Here is a 19900-nt window from a genome sequence, read left to right as displayed (position 1 = left end):
TTTGTTTGCATACCTGCAGACCTTTTTTCAACAAAATGTCTTGTTACATGAACTCAGTCTCAGCCTGCTTCCCAGCTCCATAAACCAGCTGGAGCCACACCTTGATTTTACGACATTTCAGAAGGTAGTCACTGTTAAACCTACAAATTGTCAGTGAACCACATGAGACCAATCACTATTGTTACTTGTTGCTTCTGGACTGTACTAATGAAGTCTGCGCCATTCAGTCATTAATCCAGACGCTCATCTAGCTCCAGTCCAGTCAACCATTTACCTGCTTTTGACCTTCTTGCCAAACACCACCACTTTAGCTTTGACAGTAAATTGTGAACATTAGTGGAAAATAATTATGTGATTCTGTAAAAGCCTACTGCTATGTGGTTCGAAAGCTCAATGTTGTAATAGCTGAATTGTGCAGGGATGTGTTATTTCTCCAGCTGTGCGCACAAAGGATTACTCCGCTAATTCAACATTTCCATAAGATCAGATAAAAACTGCTAAACAATAATTCAACTACAAGCTACCCTTGCTTAAATGCCACCTCCACATACATGTCCCTGCAAAGATGTTATTATAGTGACTCAGGTTTCAGTGTGTAGACATTGTTTTCGGTTTTTGTCCTAGCGATACCCAACCTCTGGCCTTTGTCCCATTCTGTGCCCCTATCAATGTGATGAAATGGAGTTGTAAGGTCCATGGAGCCGTCTTACTAGGAGCTCTTCTCGCTAAATTGGACAAGACTAAATAATTGTTGGGGCATGACCTAGCTGCCTACATGGCAGAAACCTTGATCTGGGACTCCCGCCCGGCCCTGATTAAATCCTATACAATCCTCCTTCATGTCGGTGGACATTTTGCTGTCCACCAGGTAGTCATAGTGGTTTCAGGAGGCCGCAAAACCCTATCCTGCTCTTGAGAGCAGCAGGAACCACATAGTGATAATGGTGATGCTTGCCATATGTGACTGAAGCGTGTGGCCTCGGCAATAAGGGATAAGCCCCTGGAGCTGCTGCAGGGGTCCTCTTGGGGGCTGTGCAGCACTGGAGACTATTGGGATGCACCCAATGCTTGGATCCTGAGAGCGGCCACACCAGCAGCCCAAGAGATGGTGGCGGGCCACCAAGGCTCCACCCTGCCTTCTTCTGAGCACCTTGTGGTTGGGCCTGAGGATTCCTCACTGGGGAGAGGTGTCAGCAGTGCCTAGATCATTAGTGGACGGCGACGCCCACCTGGGCCTTGTGGGCATGGCTCCACAGTAAGGTGGCAGACAGGAGCGTCCAGGGGATGCAACCTTATTTGCCTGAATTCTGTCCTGCATCACTCCCGCTGTGCTGCAGTGGGTCCATGATGCTTGCTCCCTGGACTGGGTGGTGCAGAGATCCACGTGTCTGCAGGTGAGGCTCTAACCCCATGAAGGCGTGGACATGTGCGGCCTGCCCAGACTCTGAGACTGTCTGGCCCTCATACAGCAGGATGACCAATAGGCATGAAGGTAAGCTGGTATTGAAGAAAATGCAGATGCTGCCTGAGTGTACAGTGCTGCACAGCACTGGATTTATCTCTTACCTCCCTGATGGGGTGGACCACCTTATTGGCCAACAGTGGAACATTCCTTATCACGTTTCACTTCAGCCAGCGTTATATAATCTTGCACTGTGGTAGATGACAGATCTGCCCATTGACCTCAACAGGCTGGCAGCAACAAATTTGCCAAGACCCTGGCAACAGAAGAGCAGCTCTCTGGGAGACCCAGCGGGTCTGGGGGAGGGCAGGGGTCACTGGGGTCCATGTAGGTGCAGTTATGAATCCAGACACTGGCGGTTCAAATCCTACTTGTTCGACACCCTCAAGGCAGCTTGGGACAGGGCCATGGAGTGGAGAGTGTTGACAGACATCTGCCCAGCCAGACAAGGCCTGAACAAAGAGAGGAGCAGGGTTAACCTGGTAACGAAAGAGAAGCATACGTGACCCATACTTCGAGGGAGATCACATGACAGCAAGAAAGTACTGGGATTGGCCCAAGGCACTGACTCTGACTCAGCAGAAGACAGTGCTCCTGCAGCGAATGACCCTCCCAGGTCTCGCAGAGACAACAACTGACTCCCGTATGTAAAGGAGATAGGGGCACATTGTGACAAATGGATCTACTCCATTGCCTCCTGTCAGTGGACCTGTTAGCTCAGTTGATTCTGAGCTTCAGGCTAACACCTCTCTGATGGTGTAATTGGTGAGCACTAGTGCCCTTGTTTACATGGGCAGCTCACCCAAATGGTGATAAGTGAACTGACGTATGTCGGCCTATGGACTGCTATAGAGACAGTGGGTCTGGGCCTGACATTGTTGCCTTTTGGTGAATGTTTTCCTACACAAATGTGAAGTACAAGATCAAACTCTTGGGAACCGAAGGGAGGGGCAGGAAAATTGAGTAGGCTTTTAAGATACTAGCCTTGGTTATGGGAACACTCTCATAATTGAGGAATTTTAAGTTGTTCTGTTTCAGATGAGGCAAGGGAGGCATGGAGTCCAACAACGAGCAGACTACGTTGGCAGGCTCATCCCGTTCCTCAGTCAACAGATACTTTGAGTTTTAGAAGTGTAGGGTGCCGGAAGGGTATGGTTCAATATTCTGTTTAGTTTACCATGCAGTCTCATCCTGCTACCTCATCATAAGAGTGTATTCCTGTCGGACTCCAAATACACTCAAAAGCACACTGGTCACTAACATGGGGAAAGCTGAACAAGAGCCCCTACTTATAGTGTTATAAAATGTGAATGGCCTAGAAATTAAAATGAAAAATCGGGGGCTTCATTGAGACAGGTAAGCTATATCAGCCCAACATTCTATTGCTGCAAGAACCTCCGTGAATGCGAAGTGCCCATTGCTGGCATTGCAGGACTTCTCCACTGAACCCTATGCGTGATTTACAAGGGGTTCATGGAAGGGCTCAATACTGATTTAAAAAATCTCTTCCATTTACACAGATTCACCTCTTCAGGGATCCTCAGGGATAGTACTTTGTGGTATCTGGAAGTCTACAAGGGTCACCAATGTCACTCACACATGTATATTCTCCACTACCCTCTTAATGGCTATGTTCCTCCAACCTCTAGGCCTGCTCATCATTACTCGACTTCCAGTCGGGAGACTGACAATTGGGGTGACTTTAACAGACTGCTGGATTCACACCTTAATAAGACTTTTCAAACATATACCCCCATGAGACAAACAATGCTAGCCAAATTCCTATCAGTTATGGCATTGTGCAATGTCCGGTGTCACCCGTACCTGACCAACTGAGAATGTACCTTTTTCCCAGGACCTGCAAGACATTCTCGAGGATGGATTCATTATTTATGCTCGAAGTCAGCCTAATAGACCTAAGCAAGTGCACATTCTTGTGCACGGTCTATCCAACTCCTCCCCTGTGTAACTCGTGCTGGATGACTGGTGAGAGACTCATAGAGGGGGCTGGCAACTCAGTATTTGGTGGATGAAGCATTCCAAATTATTGGATTACCTTTGCATGGAGGCGATGCATACCTTGGGCACAATAAAGACTCTGGGGCCTCCCAGATTACCATATGGGAAGCCTTCAGGGCTTCCATTTGAGGGATTATAAGCCATATCACTAGTGTTCACCACTGGCAGATAGAGGAGGAGGAGGCAACCATACAGGCAGTTAGAAAACAAGCTCATTACTCTCCCAAGCCCCAAAATACTCTAAAATATCAAACACCACAAGACAAGATTAAACCAAATCCTATTAAACGAGGCAAATGAAACCTTGAATGCAACTGAAAGTGGTGTGTACAGGTGAGGCAATAAAGCGAGCAAACACCATCATTGGCTATGCCAAAACAGAGACACTCCTACACATATCAGCTGCATTTAGCACCCACATAGTGACATTGTAGCCAACCTCTGTCTGGTTTTACAGGACTTCACAGAATACTACTGGAGGCTATACTCCAAAAGCACAAACCAAGAGATGACTGAATTGAAGAGATTTTTAAAGGACCTGCTGGTGAGGCGGTTATCTTCATTCAAAGACAACTCCTTGTAAGCAAGGAGAAACTGACCACTACACTGAAAGACCTTCACAATGGAGAAACACTTGGATCCAACAGTCTTCTGGTGCAATATTTTTGTATAGCTTCCTTAGATCACAATATCACTGATTGCGATTACATTGACAGAGGCTAACAGCATCAATGCTGTCTACCTGACCTACAAATGGCAGACATAGTTGTCATACATAAATCGGGTCGACCACAAATGCTGTGCTCCATATATAATCTGATTTTTTTGATCTGCTCTGGAGCTAATATCATTCCAAACGTGTTGGCAACCCATCTTGTGTGATCGCATAACTTGTATGCTCAGACAAAAGCAGCTTCACACAGGCGGCTCCTGGTGCCATAGTATTTGATGACTGCACAATGGTCTGGCCTTGTTTGCCACCTGGAGAGGCTCCTTGCTGTGCTATTAGTTGATCTTGAGAAGGCCTTCAACTCTCTGGAGTAAGACTAACTCTTTAAACTACCTAAAAAGTTCAATTGTGGTTTAAGGTTCCTGTATTATATCCATCTCCTATAAACGGACTTAGCAGCTAGAGGCCGAATTGTCGTGTGGGGTCTGAGACCTTCCCATTAGGAGGGGAACTAGACAAGGGTGTCTACTGCCCCCCACTGCTTTTTACCGTCACAATAAAGCCTCTGATGGAATGGGTTTATATTAATGCCCTTATCTAGGGGATTTGAATAGGCGCCTGAAGTGGCGGACAGCTTCTCTTTATTGCTTTATATACAGATGACTTCTTGTTGTTGCTTCGGAAGCTGGAGGTCCTTGAAACATTTTAGAATATATGGGTTTGCGCACAAATGTGGCAAAAACCATGGGATGCCCTGTGAGACTAGAACCACCAGACCTGAGGGTGATTCGGCTTCATGATCGCCTCAGATGGGTTCCGACTTTTGGGTGTTTACCACCAAACATGAGGCCTGCAAGTGGGAGCACAATTTGACTTCCCTGATTGCGCGTTTGCAGAGTGACCTTGCCTTTTGGTCCTTTCTCCCACTGATAGGATGTGTTACCATCTACAAAAAGATCGTGTTACCATGTTTGCTATAACAGTTGAAGAATCACCCATATGGTGTTCTGTGCCACTTCTTCAAACGTTATTAACTCAATGATTCACTCTTTACCGGGGAACACAGAGAACCCTGCACATGCCCTTGTCTAAATGCTATAAGTCCCCATACAATGGTAGAATAGATGTGGCAGATGTCTTGACATTCTGTCACACAGCACACCTGATCACTGTAAGGGACTGGTTGTGTGACCCCTAGAATGATCCCACATTTGCCACTGAAAAATTGTGGGTGGGAGAACCTCCCCAACATTGTCTATATAGTAAACACACCTGCTTCCTCTTTCAACTACTGTCATCAACCTGTGGTGGGGGATGCTGAGAGATACACTGTGGGAGAAGTGCCTCACCCTGGAGACACCACCTTGGGTGTGAATTTCCCTTGGACATATCAGTACCCAAGACGGGCTTCACAGTTGGGATGCTATTGGCAAAGCCAGGTTGGCAGATATCATGACCAGTAATGCAATATGCTTCTTTGCCCACCTTCAGGCCACATACGTCATGAACAAACATCAAATCTATAAGTACTTGCAATTACATGGATTAACATAAAATAACCTAGCTCTACCGCTTATTGGTGAGCCACACTCCAGACACCTTTGGCACACTCAGGTGGGCCTAGGAAAAAGTACTTTGGGACACTTTTAAGATGTGGCCTAGCAGACTGTTAGGGTGACACTGCTTGAGGTATCTATCAGTTGCACGCCAATACTGTATGATTTAGGTGAAGTTCTTATGCAGGACTCGTCACAAATGTGGCTGTTTCGTAATATAGACTTCCCTGATCGAGTTAGGTGTGGGAACTCAGTTGGTGACCTAATGCACACCATGGTGGGATGTCTCAGAATACAGTTTTCCTGGGACAGGCTGGTGGCTATACTGACGGCAATAACCAACTGGCAGACAGCAAACTACCCAAAACTGCTACTCCTTCATATATCACTAGATTTAGCTACAAACTACTATACATTTGCACTGATTCTCCTTGGACTGATAATCGCAAAGAGCAACACTGCACACAAGTGTCAGAATGGGGAAACCCCCACCTTCAAAAGCTGTGTGCGATCAATAGACCCCTGAATGACACTTAAACTCCCAATCTACCCATCACATGGCTTTTGCAGAAAACATGAAAAGATTTGTGGAGATTAGAAGGACTATCAGGGTTTCGTCAGGTCACTGAACAGTGGCAGTATTTTAAACCCGACAACTTAGGGTGGCTAAGGGTGGTGCTGCCATTGACATTTGTGTACAATTGATGAAATGTACACAATATGCACATATTGCTTGTTGTATTCATTGATCATGGTAAAATCGATACACTTGTTCTATTAAAAAAAGACTTAACAATTATGAAGGTTTGCTTCAGATTTATAGAAATACATCTGGATGAATGGTAGAGTTTTTCTAAATTGGGGCCATGCCACCAGTTTGCTTGGAATTACTTTCACATTTACCTTACTGGGAGAACACAACATAGTAGCCTATTGTTGGTGCACTCCACAATATCACCCTTTCCTTATGAATGAGGAATGAATCTTGCAAAAATGGCGGTGGTGGGAGTTGTTCTAGCTTTTACTACATCTATGCAAGCCTGCTTCATGACTAAAGTCCACCATTTTGGTTAGACCTTTTAAGCTATAGGCCCACTGCTCTAGATGTTATTAGGGAGTCAGTTAGTTAGGTGGCCTGGGACAAAAATCTCATTACCTGTGTACTCTTATGACACTGGCTTTCATATTACTGCCAAACAGAAATTAAATGTTACTCCAATATTGGACCTTTCATAGATTCACATGCTTAAATCATTCCCTGTCGTCAAGATGATAGTCCCCGGTACCTTACAATAGCAATGTAATGTAAAACATAATGTATCAAGGCTCTTAGTTCTTCACTTTTGTAGGCTAATCAGATCTATTTAGAAAAGAGACCAAAGAAAGAGCTCAGCCAATCAGGCTGTACCTCCCTTTAGAACACTCCTGTGAGAAGCTCTAGTCCCTCAGATTTTCTCCTGCACGTCGTGCTAGGGAATTTCCACTGAGCTCTGCTCAGTCACACCTTTACAGAGTCATTTCTGAGAATATATTTCCACAGAATCTTACTTCTAACAGTTAGAAACTCCTAAACCATATATTGGTCTTGTGAATACTTGTGTTTTGGCTTCATCCACCATGTCAGACAAGGAGAGAAAGAGTCTATTCAGAGCCTGCAACACCTATCGCAAGAAACAGCTTCATTTTGAAGAGCCACACAAATACTGCATACTTTGCCTTTACCCAGACCATTCAGTAAAGAACTGCAAGGTATGCAGAACATTTACTAACAAAACTCTCAAGGACAGAGAGGGCAGGCTGCTCATTTGGCTCCAGAAACTAAAATCAAGGCAGGATCCTGTTTCTGGATCTGGCAGTGAGGAACCTTCTACGTCCTCAAGAAAGACTCAAAATAGGGACAGATCACCTCACTCTTGTGCTTCTAGTGAGCAGCCCAAAAAGGCCTTAAAAAAAAACCACTGAAGGGTGTTATAAACTTCGCAGTCCTTCTGGTTCTCCTCACAGAAGATCTTCATCTTCGCATAAGGAGAGAAAAGAGTGTTCTGCCTTTTTAGAAGGGCACTAAATTGCTTTTTTTGAACTCCCTACACCACCTCCAAGGGCTCAGCATTCGTTCAAGAAGCCTTCTGAAAACACATAGACAACAACATCGTCAGCGAGGCCCTTGTCGTCGACACCATTCACGATGAAAGCTTCTACAGTGACGCTGATGACAATTACTAAAATGGTCTCTACGGTGTGCAGGATTTCAACTGCGCACACATGCACAACACCATCATCGACGGTTCCTTCAGTCAGACTGTCGACATTGAAGATAACTGCCTCTTCTACTTCGTCGACGAAAGCGACGACGATATCATCAATGGCTTCAATCCTCAAAAAGATTACCTTTCTGGATGCAGTCCTGTACACGTCACTCAACAAAGCTGCTCCTACGAGCGAAAGACAGCAAAAACTAATCACCTTAGACAAATTGGTACAAAGAAGAAAATCTCTTTCTGTTCACCTCTTTAAATCCTAGTTAGGGATGATGTCTTCCTGTATTCCCCTCATTCCATTCTGCTGTCTCAAGATGCGACCCGTTCAACAACAATCGGACAGTTAGTGGACGCACAGGGTTTTTCAACAATACAATCAGAATCACGGAGACCATGATCACATCTCTCTCTTGGTGGACCCAGAGTTCCCAGCTGTCAGTGGGTATTTCTTTCCTCATGCCTCCATCCCTGTGGGTGATCACAAACAACGCTTCTTGGAAGGTTGGGGAGCCTACCTTCAGTACGTACAGGTCAGTGGCAGGTGGAAAAACCCATCACAAGGCCTACCACATAAATTATCTCGAGCTCAAAGCAGTTTGCCCAGCCCTTTAAGTTTTCCTGCTGAAAATAAAGAATTCGCCAGTCCTCATACATACAGACAACCCTACAACAATGCATTATATCAACAAACAGTGAGGGACCAGATCTCTGCTCTTATCTGAAGAATTGCAGCATATCTGGAAGTGGTCCATCCTCCATGGAGTGCATCTACGAGCAGAACAAGTGCTGGGGGAGCAAAATATTATAGCGGACTCTCTCAGCAGGCTGACAACATCCAACCACGATGCCCACCCTCCATATCAGTCAAAGGAGTGTTTGAAGAAGTTGTTAAAAAAACACAGCACCACTGGAATATTAACAAACACAACAACTTTAGAAATAACATCATTTTCACTAAAGAGACGTGACCCATAATGGAGAGGGGCAGATGTAACCATCTATATACTTGCATTTATAATTTGTCCAAGGCAACATCAAAGTCTGTCCTTTATCAGCTCAGCATGGTTGTGCGTAACCCAGATTCCCCTGAATTAGACTGCTCACCACCCTCGGGAGTTCCCCACCAGTTGGCGGCCCCCAAGTTAACCTGCGACGAACGAAGACTACCCCACCTCCCAGACCTCGCCTTGGCTAAGATAGTGCCCTGGACCTGGCGAAGAGAAATGTGCAGCTCTTGCTCATGGTATTGAATTAAATGAGGGAGCAGGGGGTCCCTTTTGTTTTCCCTGGTCAGTACCTGGATGAGCAGCGACTGGCCCCTGAACACAAACATCCCCATACCTCCCCCAGCTCCACTAAATCACTGATAGCTTAGCTGCCTCATACAGATGAAAGTTTTGTTGATTTGTTTCAGTAGGGGTCAGAGGGTGAAAGGAGGGCAAAGAAGGGGTCTAAAGAGGTGTTAAAAACATTGCCCACAGTATGATAATGAAGGACTAAAACCACTTTAAACTGGCAAATCAGACAGAAATGAACAGGCAGGGACAAGGACAAGACTGGAGTAAAATAAGAAGGGAGCTGCTGTTGGCATAACCTTAATGCACACAGCTTCATGTGCCCCTCAGAAAATTGGTGCCCTGGGTCTGGGCCCAGCTCACCCATGCTAAAAGCCAGATCTGCCACTGTCTTACTTCACATTCAGCCAGATCTTGTATCCAACAGGCTCTAACAGCTGGGCCATAGCAATTTCAGGCTCAGAGAGGATGGCTTCTAGGATCGCAAGTAGGCTGCCTTCCCATGTGGCGCGATTCAGGCGCCTGCTCTCCCTCACAGGGCCAATTCACAGTGGCAGCGATGTCCCGTGATTGTGTACTAGCAGATTAGTTAGCACGTTCTGCAATAGTGTTTTGGCAAAGGAGCAACATTTTAGAGCTCAGGTCAATGGAGCCCTTAACTTATGCTGCCATCTCGGTTGACGGCTCTCTGGCACCACCCCATTGTTTGCTTTTGAAGAGCAAGCTGCGTTCAGGTTTCCTTATGTGCACCTATAAAGCAGTTAGTCAGGTCCCTGGTGCCACTCCCATGTACTGTTCATCAGCGTGCCCAGCACAATGAAGGTGAAACTGGTAATTGTGACTGTGGTCCCTCCCCATCTGCAAATCTCACCTCTCTGTGAGGGCATCAGCCCTCTGTCATTGTAAGCTGATTCCAGGACATCATGAAGAGAACTACCATTATATGGAGTACGCCACAACCAAAGCAAGCCAGTGACTAGGATGGCAAATTCCTCTTCTCTAATGCCTTGAGCAGACACTCATAACAAAGTGACAAAACATAGGGCAGTGTCTCTTCTACACAGTTATGCACCAAATGTTAGGTGTGCAGAATGCTTACTCCCAATCGCAAGGGGATGGGTTTGGGCCAGGAGCCTTCAAACCTAATCTCCACTAGAAGGACAGAAACCATATAGGGGGTAGACTTCTAGCTGCTGACGGGTATCATGCATGCAGTTTATGCTGATGATGGGATGCAGCTTGAAGTTTATGTGTATCTAGTGCATACTTTATGTTGATCTAGATCTAATGTGTGGTTGTGGATCTAGTGTGCAGTTTATGCCGATGAGTTGTACAGAGAGTGTAGTTTGTGATAAGGATGTCTGGAAGCATGAAGTTTGGGCTGATGATCTCTACCATGCTGTTTGCGTTGATTATATTTAACTTGCTCTCTTCTAGAATTGCCTCACTCCTCTGCACCTGGCAGCTCAGGAGGGCCATCTTCCAGTAGCAGACGTCCTTATCAGTCACGGAGCCTCTGTGGAGGCTACTTCACGGGTAAAACCACCACAAGTCCAGTTTTGCAAATCCAACATTGTGTATATTTAAAGCATACACTGTACCCATTGTGAATTGGGCCTTGTGAAGCAGAGGGTGCAGCTGCACTCCTCGGAGACTTGTGATCCTGGAAAAATTCACTTTAGTATGTCTTGAAGGTCATGATTGCAGTTGTTTGGTGTGAAATCCCACTGGGAGAAGGCTGGGTTGTTCCTTGGTAAGTTTCACCTGGATAAACAGGCAAGAGAGGAAACTGTCAGGGCTGGGGAAAAATGTGCTCTGTAGATCTGTAGATACTGACACTTTCATGGGATGGTGCTGTCTGCACATCCCCAGGCGAGATACTAACAGTGCTGGGTGCTACAAAGTGGGAGGAACAAACGTTGTTTTATGTCTATGGATAGGTCCTCGAGAGGGAGGGGCTAATAGTGTGTGGAATGACCTAAACAAAGTCAGAAACCGACAGTGGGTGGACTCATTAAATTCTGTATATCCTCATTAGAAGGACTGAGTACCCCTTCAACACCAGAATTGGATGGGGTGGTTGGCTGCAGTTGTGTGTGATGCGGGCGAGGTGGGGGGGGAATTGAAGGGAGGCAGCTGAACAGAAGTGCCACCAGATGATAGTTCTTATTGTGGAATAGTGAGGTAGAAGAGTGAGAGTAAGGTGGATGGAGGTGGTCATGTGAGAAGAAGGTGTACGAAATGTATGGATCTTTGTTGTGACATAATGGATCGGGTGGTAAGTTTATTGAACTCAGGGGCTCCTTCTTCCTTGATAGCTGATTGGTATCAGTGCTAGCTTGAGGTCCTTTCTGGGGGGTAGTGGTATAGTTATGGTAGCTTAGCCCTGGTTTTGGGGTAGTGTATTTGGCATGGATGAGGCTGCTGGAGATTATTGTTTAGGGATATCAAGACAGGGAGGGATGCCAATGGTAGAGGTTCTTGTCCAGGGCCAGTGGATTTAGTCTGGGTGATAGGCGACTGTGCTTCTTGTTCAAGTTTCAATGGATGAGAGGGTAGAGAATGAACAGGCTGGTACGTGTGTATAAAAATCCCAAGTTATCTCTATTTAATTCCCCTTTTACAAACATAGGAATTATAAAGCAGAGTAATTTGGGCTAAAAAGTAAAGACTTGGTGAACATCTTTCACATTGCGTGGCACAATATGAGATCTTGGTGTTATGGGATAGAGGGCACAGATGGTGGGAAGTTGTTTGGTGGCAATAGATGGGGCAGTTAGTTTTAGGGGAGGCCATAATTCATGGATAATGGGCTATACATGGTGGGGTTAAGGGGATGAGTTCTCTTATTTAGTGGATGTTCCAGGCCAGTGATAGGTGCAGATGTGTGTTGCTGGTGACTGTGGTCAGCTAAAGGGACAATGGCTCTGCCTGAATGTGTTCAAGCACATGGGATAGTAAGGGCAGAGGGTTTGTAATAGTGGTCCTTGTTCAGTGACAGTTTACCAGGTGGGTGTGGCAATGGAGACTAGACAGAATTATAGTCTGAGTTCGAAACTGTGGTTTTGAAAGCCTTGTAATAGCACATTTGCAGTGAACAAACCAACATTGCCTTCCCTGGACTCCAGGATGTTGTGAATTACTCATTATTTTCTCTTTTGACTGGCTTTAGATGGGATACACACCACTGCATGTGGCATGCCACTATGGAAACATCAGACTGGTAAAGTACCTCCTGCAGCACCAGGCCAACGTTAACGCAAAGACCAGGGTAAGGAGACCTGTTTGTATCATGGTGGGTGCATCATTCCCTCTTTGTGCATACCTGATTCCCTCTTATTACCCTCCCTGTAGAGCTGCCTTCCTCTGTACTGTGCTTTTCTTTCTTCTGCACTGCACATCTTATTTAGTGAGCATCTTCACACTCAAAGGAGTATAACCACATTAGACATTAGTTGAATATCCTGAAACGAATAGGATCTTCTCCAGCTAATCAGATTGTTTGGATACAGGCACTACCTGTCAACGTTCCCCTTGGATTCCATCTCCCTCTTCTGCTTCCTGCTGTCAAAGACTGACAATCAGAGTAGGAGGCATGTACCACTGGATAGTGTTTCGGTTGTGAACCAGTGACAACAACCGGGGGACATGTTAGCTGAGAGTTTCTATCATCTGTGTTACCACATTGTGTGTGACAGTGCTGTTGATTTGGCAGTGTTGTTCACATCTATATGCACTGATGTTCCGATGTGTGTTTGGGGTGTAAGGGTATTTTATTCTACAATGCAATCAGCTGTTGAATACACATTACATGTACATCTACACCATAACAAACTCTAACACTAGACCACTCTGACTTTAGCCTTAGTCCTGCCCTTGATCCTCACCCTAAACCTAATCTTAACATTAACCGTAACCATTACCCTTTCACTCATCCCAACCCTGTGACTCACCTCCAACTCCTAATCATAAGCCTATACTTTACTCTGCATTGAAACTACATTTGACACTAAGCTTTCACTGAGAGTTTCTGTCAACCGGTGCAAGGCCTCAAGCTACTCTGCATCTGGCACTGTGATCCTGTGGCAGAGCAAAAGGTATGTAGTTGTTTAGCAGATGAGGGCCCTTCCCAGCTTTGTAGGTGCAGGCTCTTCCCCTCTGTGGCATGCCGAGCACATCCTTGCAGTCTGGAAAGCAGTCTCTGTCATCCGGTTGCACACCCACCCAGTGCTGGAAGGAGCTGGCTGTCACCGTATGAAACTCTGTGGTCTGTTCCACAGCCTAGCAGTGAGACTTGTTGCACTGGGGCATCCTAAAGCCCACACAGCATTCTAGAGGTAAAGGGCCTTTTTCATGCTGCAGCCCACCACAAGTCCTAGCCCAGCTTTGAGGTGCTCCCTATTGTTTTATTTTTTTTTCCTCATCCATCTCCTGAGTACCTCACCATCTCTATATTTAAAGTTTCCTCTCTCTCTCTCTCTCTCTCTCTCTTTTCTTCCTGTCTCTATTCAGTTTTTTCTCTCTGTCTCCTTCATCCTGCATCCAATGTCTTCTTTATGTCTGCCCTCAGCTGGGATACACCCCTCTGCACCAGGCCTCACAGCAAGGACACACCGATGTGGTCACTCTTCTGCTGAAGCATGGAGCCTCTCCTAACGAGATCAGTTCGGTGAGTGTGCAATGCTGTTCTCCTTGCTCTATTTTCCTCCTCACAACATTCTGTCCACGTGTCCTCATAATTCCCCTCCTGTTCCCTTTGTCACTGTTTCTCCTTTCTGCCTCCCAACACTTTAATCTCTTTCATAGAGCCTTTTCACTAGCCCCTCCATGGTTCCTTTCTCAAATCGCCTAAATTTCGCTATAGAATGTAGTTAACTTTCTGACCCTTCCTTCAACCGCAACCTCATCTGCCTATATCTCTCATCTGTTTTCCATCAGGATAGTGACCTGCCGCTCACTGGTTCACCTCCTCTGCTCTCTCTTGTTCCTGTTTCTCTTTGTTAACAGTCTCCCTTACTCTGTCTCCTCTATAGAATGGTACCACTGCATTGGCCATTGCCAAGCGACTTGGCTACATTTCCGTGACAGATGTGCTGAAGATCGTCACAGAGGAATCCCAAGTTATGGTAAGTGGTGCTGTGACCCAGCAGGTCCTGCTTTGGGTTTGGAGTTGTGCATCTGCCCCTATATAAACAACACTTACATCAGACACACAAATGCACACACTCACTTTCTTCACGCCACATGCAAACAACTCACATGCACTAGACATACACATCACAATTTACACCTGTAGACTAACAATCACAGACCACACACCCAACCCACTCTCTAATACACACACCCACCATTCTATTTATCTCTCTCTCAGGCACACCCCTTGCAGAGACAGGAAGCTTAACTTAGTCAACATGTAGTAAGCATTCACACCTCCTGCAGAGATCTCTGAATGTTGATAAATGACTGGAGTAGGCTGGCTCCTCTCCAACTCTAAAAGGTGAAATTATGGATTACACTTCTTTTTACTAATCTACACTTCTTTTTACCAATAAATACAATGAATACCTAGGATTTATCATTTTACTGCAGCTGCATCTATTCATCTAAAATTTTATGTGTTAAATGTGTACAATGTTAACAACCAAATTTTGATGAATATATGTCTCACTATAAAACTTTTATACATTTTGATAATACATCTAGAAGAAAGTAAAAGTAGAATTTGTGGTCGGATCTAGTTATTGATTTATTCTGCATTATTTATTATAATTCTCAATGACAGCTCTGTACAGAAAATTATATGAAACAGTTCTTAAAAACTCTATGTAACTGAAATGAGAACATTACCAGGGATTTCAGGATTGAATAAAGATGGTAAAGAGAAGGATGGACACTTCTACTAGTACTAAAATGGGCAGAGAACGTGTGTTGTCTTGTAGGGGATTTCCACAATAGTCATAAGCGCTGAATAGTTCCGCCCGCCTGCTGGATCCCCGGAGCACTTTTCTCAAAATGTCTTCTTAAGTGTCGATGTTCGCCTTTCTTCACGAAGGCCTGCAAAGTCACTTAAGAATGTCAATATGCAGCCTAAAGGAGAGGCTACAGAGGCCAAAATGCTTCATCTCGTTTGGTTGAAAAAGGGCATGCAAGGTAGATATGCATTCAAATGCATTAATACTTTGAAGATTTCACAGAAAAAATCTTTCACAAGCCTTTTTGTAATGTTACATAAGAATGAAGGAATGCAGGGCAGTGTAGCCCATAGTCTACCTTTATATAGAAAGAAAACGAGACTGTGCCTTTAAGGGCAGTTGGTCCTCCCATATCCCCTCATGCTTAGCAAGAGGCTAAGTTCTTTTTTCCGGCTCCTGCTGACAGGACCCTGAAGCAATGAGCTCCAGTTATTTATAGTTTTTTTCACAAAAAGTTCTAGTCAAATACTATTGACAACACTTTCACTCGACGTTTCTCATCTTGCCTGACTATTTTCTGTCATTTTTTGTAAAGTTCTTAGAGAAATTTAAGATATTTTTCTATGTAAATGCCTTCACTTTTTGACAAGTGTCCTCACTGTGGCAGGAAGAAGGCTAAAACAGACCCACACGAGGTCTGTATTATCTGCCTTCCATCATCACATGTACCTGATGCCTGTGACATATGTAAAAACTTCTCCAGGCGCATTCTGCATGACAGAGAGAAGATTCACCTCCAGGCCAGAGAAGAAAACAGCCTACCGGTAGGACCCCAGAGCGAGGGGAAGGTCAGTCTTCCACCAGGGCTCTAACTTCATCGGCCATTGGACGCAGAAGATCTCAGAAGAGCATTTCTGGCCAGAAACTACGCAGGTCCTGGTCAACGCCAAGAACATCGACGTTGAGACAAGCAACAGCGCCAACATGTTTGCCATTGAGAACAAGTTCAACGGCGAGGAAGCGACACCTCTCGCCGCCCCGACACTCTTCAACATCGAGAGTTTACGTGCAATTGAGGCGACATGGGTGTCCGACGTTGAGAAGTACCTTTCTGTTGAGGTTGCCATCGGCACGTCATGGTAGATTGACGTCAGGGGATACCCGACGTCATAAAAGATCGATGTCGAGAGGAACACGTTGATGTCGCACATCAACGTCCAGGAGCTTGTCGAGGAGGTCTCCAAGGAAGAGGAGGAGAATTTACTCCATCAGAATATTCTCCTTCTATCGTCGTGTTACAATCCAATTCTCGGCCATCTAGTCCTCCACATACGATAATGCCTTTGCCGCTTCAACCACCTCCACCAGCTCATCTGGCCTCCGGTACCACCTTCTGAACCGGCTCCTTCGACTCCTGTGCGCTCCAAACTCAAGACATTCACGCAATCACTCATCTAGACGCTCTTCTATTTCCAGACATCATCACCATCATGAGTCTACTAATAGGTCAAGATCTCGATCCCATCTCCGTCATTTCTCATCGTCTACCAGAGACTATTCTCTAACTCTGTCTGACTCTCCAACACCTCGAAGCTCTCCAATTGACAACGTAAACAACTTTCAGGAAGTCCTCGTCTGAGGTGCTACAAAACGTAATATCCTTATGGCAGTACCTACGCTGAGAACATCAGTAATTTTCGAGACCTTACACCAGTGATCTTCGGCAAGGCCCTTACTTCCACTGGTCCCAGGTCTCCCAGAACTGACGATGGACTTATTCCTCACACCTGCCACAGCCAAGCCCATGCCTTCTAGGCTTAAAAAAAAATAACGTCCTCCAGAGCAGGATCCTTTATTTCTAAGGGCAGACCCAGCATCAGATTCTGTTGTTATTGTAGCCGCTAAGAAATTACATTCTACCTCTCCTTCATCCTCCTCTCCACCAGACAAGGAGAGCAAAAAGCTAGATGCAGCAGCTGGTAAAGTCTGCTCATCATCTGCCATTTCGATAAAGACAGCCAGTGCCACAGCCTTCTTGGGCAGATATAACTGTGCTCTTTGAGACTCCATCCCCCAATTTGCAGATCAACTTCCCAAAGTCAGAAAATAATATTTTCTTGAAATCATTAATGAAGGGGCTATGGTTCCCAACCAGATTATAAGCGCAGCGACTAATTCTTCTATACTAGCTGTTCATGGATATTGCCATGGAATATCCCTGAGAAGTCACTTGTGGCTCGGTCTTACTTCTCTGAAGCCAGAAACACAGCAAAGAATACAGAATCTATCATTTACAGGCTCTACTCTGTTTGGCTCTCACGCTGATGACCCGATGTCCAGAATGAAATCAGAACTAGACACTTTCGAAGCTGTAGGCACTGAAAAACCTAGAGAGCAGTGTAAGTCGTTCTGTCCTTACCACTGCAGGTTTTTCTCACAGAGTTCAAAGTCCGCAATGGGTGCCACCTAGATCTCAACAACAGCAACAACACCAGCGATCATACCAAACTCAGAGCAAACAAATGCAAGGTCATTCCACTCAACAGACCGCCAAAGGAGGATGTCAACCATCTGCATCTAAGCCCTGAGCCTTTCCTTCCCCCTGTTCTGTTACCCACGGCGGTAGGGGGAAGTATCTTACATTACCTGACAGAGGGGCAGCACATCACATCAGACACCTGGGTTCTGAATATTGTTAAAATGGATATTGTCTCAGGTTTACCAACCCACCGCCTTCCATTCCACCAAAGCCCTCCATGTCAAATCTCTATTTTCTCAGGGCAGAGACACCTTATTACAAAAGAAGGCAATAGAACCAGTTCTCACCGATCAGTGTGGAAAAGGGGTTTACTCAAGGTATTTTCTAGTACCAAAGAAAGGCAAGCGCGACGTCAGACCAATTCTCGATCTAAGAATAGCCAACAAATGGATTCGAAAGGAGAAGATCAGAGTGCTGGCTTTACATCAGATATATCCCGAGCTTCATCAGGGAGATTGGCTCTGTTCCATCAACCTTCACGATGCATACATCCACATTTCCATTGCCAGGGAGCAATGGTAATTCCTAAGGTTTCTTGCGGAACAAGACCATTACCAAATTGCAGTACTCCCATTTGGCCTCAAGTCAGCACCCAGAACGTTCTCCAAATGCATTACTGTGGTGGCAGCCCATCTAAGAAAGTACCAAATCTTTGTCTATCCCTTTCTAGACAATTGGCTCATAAAGGCATCCACATCTCAAGAGTCCAAACTACATTTCAATTGGACTTACCAACTCCATCAACAATTAGGCCTCCAGGTCAACCTCACCAAGTCAACGTCATCACCTGTCCAGAGGTTGCACTACTTAGGAGCCACCATCTACACCATTCAAGCAAAGGTGTTTTGTTTGGAGGAGCGACGTTTATCGATCCTTCTGAAATGCCAAGCTCTCGAGAAAGCACCTCATTCAATGGCAAGAATAGCCTCATCTCTCCTAGGATCGATGGCTTCTTGCATCTACCTAACTCCCAATGCTCGCCTCCACATGAGACCTTTGGAGGAGTGCTTGTAGAATAAATGGAATCAGCTGACAGACAATTGGGAGGACAGGATTACTCCCTCCTCCCTACAAGAGAACTGGAGTTACAGGTAAGCAGCTATTCCTTTTGGACGATGGCACTAAAACCCAATGAATTAAAAGTTAAGGATGCATACAGAGGACAAAAATTCTTAGGAGAGGCTAAACAACTAAGATTAATGAATGATACAAGAATATGATAGTGACTGGTGCAGAACTGTAGATGCAGCTAAGTCCATGGATGCATTTGGAAACCTCTTAGAAAAAATAACAAAACAATAGTGCAAACACAGGCATTGATACATCATCCACCAGAGAGGAAATAAGACCTAGAGAAACTACAATAAAAGATGTACATCAGAGTTGCGAATCTTTGTGTGTGGGTAAGTTGGAGTAGGATACCAATGTAAAATGAGTATTGTTATAGCATTACATGAAAATAGGGTTGCTGAGATTTGGTGCAAAGGCATCAAGGGTGTATAGTATGAAGCCTTTTACATAAACTGTCCCAATTCGGGATGTTGTTCTTTTACAAGGTTTCCCTCACATAACCTTATTTTTCCCCTTTTCCACCCCCACTTTCCAATGTCTTTTTATTTTGTTTTGTGTTTTCTGTGCCTGTCCTTTATTCTATCCATTCTTTTTAGGTCTCACTTGACAACACAGCTGTCTAACAGAGCTTTTATAATTATATAAATAAATAAATAAATATTATTCAAATCATTTTAGGTCGAGTGCTGCTCTAGTACTGGGACCTCGGGCGCAGCTCCATCAGTGCACCTCAGTTCACACACTCCTAGCCCTCAGCTGTGCCAGAACGCCACACATGATGTCTGCCAGAGCACCTCTGTTCTTCCAGTCAGTACACTCTGCTGCTCTAGTGCTCGGACCTTGGACTCAGCTCCATCAGTGCACCTCAGTTCACACACTCCAAGCCTTCAGCTGTGCCAGCACTTGAACCCCACATACGCAGTCGGCCAGTGCATCTCAGTCTTACAGTCAGTACACTCTGCTGCTCCAGTACTGGGACCTCGGGCGCAGCTCCATCAGTGCATCTCAGGTCACACACTCCAAGCCCTCAGCTGCGCCCGTGCCAGAACCCTACACAAGCTGTTCCAGTGCCGGGACCCCTAACCCAGCTCTACCAGGACTCCGCATGCTTAGAGATA

At 45.4% G+C, this 19900-nt stretch overlaps 1 protein-coding gene across 5 annotated transcripts in view; it reads left to right on the top strand.

The window, feature by feature from the left end:
• The window catches only part of ANK1 (ankyrin 1), an 869955-nt gene that overhangs the window by 275285 nt on the left and 574770 nt on the right, over window positions 1-19900 (top strand). For all 5 annotated transcript variants that reach the window (XM_069214086.1, XM_069214083.1, XM_069214082.1 and 2 more), the window contains 4 exons: window positions 10698-10796; window positions 12433-12531; window positions 13831-13929; window positions 14294-14386. In XM_069214086.1, the coding sequence (XP_069070187.1) occupies window positions 10698-10796; window positions 12433-12531; window positions 13831-13929; window positions 14294-14386 (390 nt within the window). The remainder of the gene's footprint in view (window positions 1-10697; window positions 10797-12432; window positions 12532-13830; window positions 13930-14293; window positions 14387-19900) is intronic.

This window comes from Pleurodeles waltl, chromosome 11, assembly GCF_031143425.1.
Source record: "Pleurodeles waltl isolate 20211129_DDA chromosome 11, aPleWal1.hap1.20221129, whole genome shotgun sequence".
Classification (NCBI taxonomy): Eukaryota; Metazoa; Chordata; class Amphibia; order Caudata; family Salamandridae; genus Pleurodeles; species Pleurodeles waltl.
This window is presented reverse-complemented; position numbering and strand designations above follow the sequence as displayed.